The 1462-nt window shown below is 42.3% G+C and overlaps 1 protein-coding gene across 1 annotated transcript in view; it reads left to right on the top strand.

Moving 5' to 3' along the window:
* Window positions 1-1298: 1298 nt before the first annotated feature.
* Window positions 1299-1462, top strand: part of PPTG_22790 (hypothetical protein) — a gene marked incomplete at both ends in the record, with an annotated part of 3018 nt that continues 2854 nt past the window's right edge. The window contains one exon of the mRNA XM_008906275.1: window positions 1299-1323. Coding sequence (XP_008904523.1) covers window positions 1299-1323 — 25 coding nt within the window. The remainder of the gene's footprint in view (window positions 1324-1462) is intronic.

Consider the following 1462-nt stretch of genomic DNA (forward strand, 5'->3'; position numbering starts at 1 on the left):
CTGGTACCATGTACCATGTATCTCAAGAGTGACTGGGCACTCTTCATGTAACTTGGGTACACTTGGGGTATTGTACCCCGTTACAACAAGACAAGGGGGCATTTGGATACAAGGGAAAGTCAGATTTGGTGGAGGGGCACCAGAACTCTGGCCACTACATCTACACGGTTTCGGAGCACCTGCTACCTTTCGCCCACAAGAACTACGGTACAGACTTTGTCTTTATGCAGGATAATGCTTCAATCCATGCATCTCACGAGACCACATCGTTTTTCGAAGAGATTGGGGTGCAGCTCCTTTTCTGGCCTGCTCACTCCCCCCATCTTAATCCGATTGAGAATGTATGGGCAACTTTGGCCAGAAAAATCTAAAATCACGAGAAGCAGTACAATTCAGTCGCAGAGCTTACTGTTGCCGTCATGCAAGCTTGGGAATCAGTGACAACGAGAGAATTACACGACCTGCTGGACTCTATGCCATCTCGCTGTTTTAAGGTCGCCTGCGAAAAGGGAGACAAAATGACTATTAGGAACTTGGCTACATTTCCTTTTTCTAAAATCAAGCCAATTTGTGTCCCTAAGTTTTGTCCTGCTGCCAAATCGATGTAGTTGTATGCCAACCCCCGCACACACTTCGAAATCTAGATTGTTAGCACAATCCCTCCACTCTCCTTTATGATTGGAGATACATATCTAAACAGCGGCCTCTAGTTCGACCTAGAAACCGAGTTATGACCTAGAATGTGAGTGTCCCAAACTATTTGTCGCGAAGTGTAGTAGAGGGTACAGAATCATGAATCATGAATTCTCCAAATAAAAAGAGGCGTAAACAGTCGAGCGCATGTAATACAGTGTTTATGGATAGAGACGCAATCATTCAAGTACTGTCTTTGAAATCTCATAGAGTACTGCACCGCCCTCAGACCTTTGATAAACTTCTGGATATCATGCTTCTCTTGCCAAATAAACTGAGGTTTCTATGCTGAAACCTAATGTGATGGCAAATCATATATGGAGTACCCCTGCGAAAACGGGGCACATTACTGTACTTCATACACCATATTCTTGAAGTTGTGGTGTTGTATGACCTTTTCATGCAATTTTTGCTCAACAAAGTATGGAATTTTTTGTCTAAATCATTTTAGAACTATTTCTACGGTATGTTAAAAGAGATTATTCTGTAGTGTGAGATCTCAAATACGGTAATACAATGTAGGGATTCACTTATAGTGAATCATTATACAGAGGAGACAGTCAGCAATCTCCACCAATTTTGCAGGACAATTTGTCCTGTGGGACATGCATACAAAACAAAAACGCTCAGGTCGCGATTATCGCGTTCTTGCAGTACACAACTCACTTTAAAAGCGATAATATCTCTGCGAAAGCATTACCGTTTGAACCTTCTGTAGGTAATTTTACTGCCATAACCGTACAGATATAACATTTTAGAGCGCTTAGTG

This window comes from Phytophthora parasitica, assembly GCF_000247585.1.
Source record: "Phytophthora parasitica INRA-310 unplaced genomic scaffold supercont2.23, whole genome shotgun sequence".
In the NCBI taxonomy this organism is placed as follows: Eukaryota; Oomycota; class Peronosporomycetes; order Peronosporales; family Peronosporaceae; genus Phytophthora; species Phytophthora nicotianae.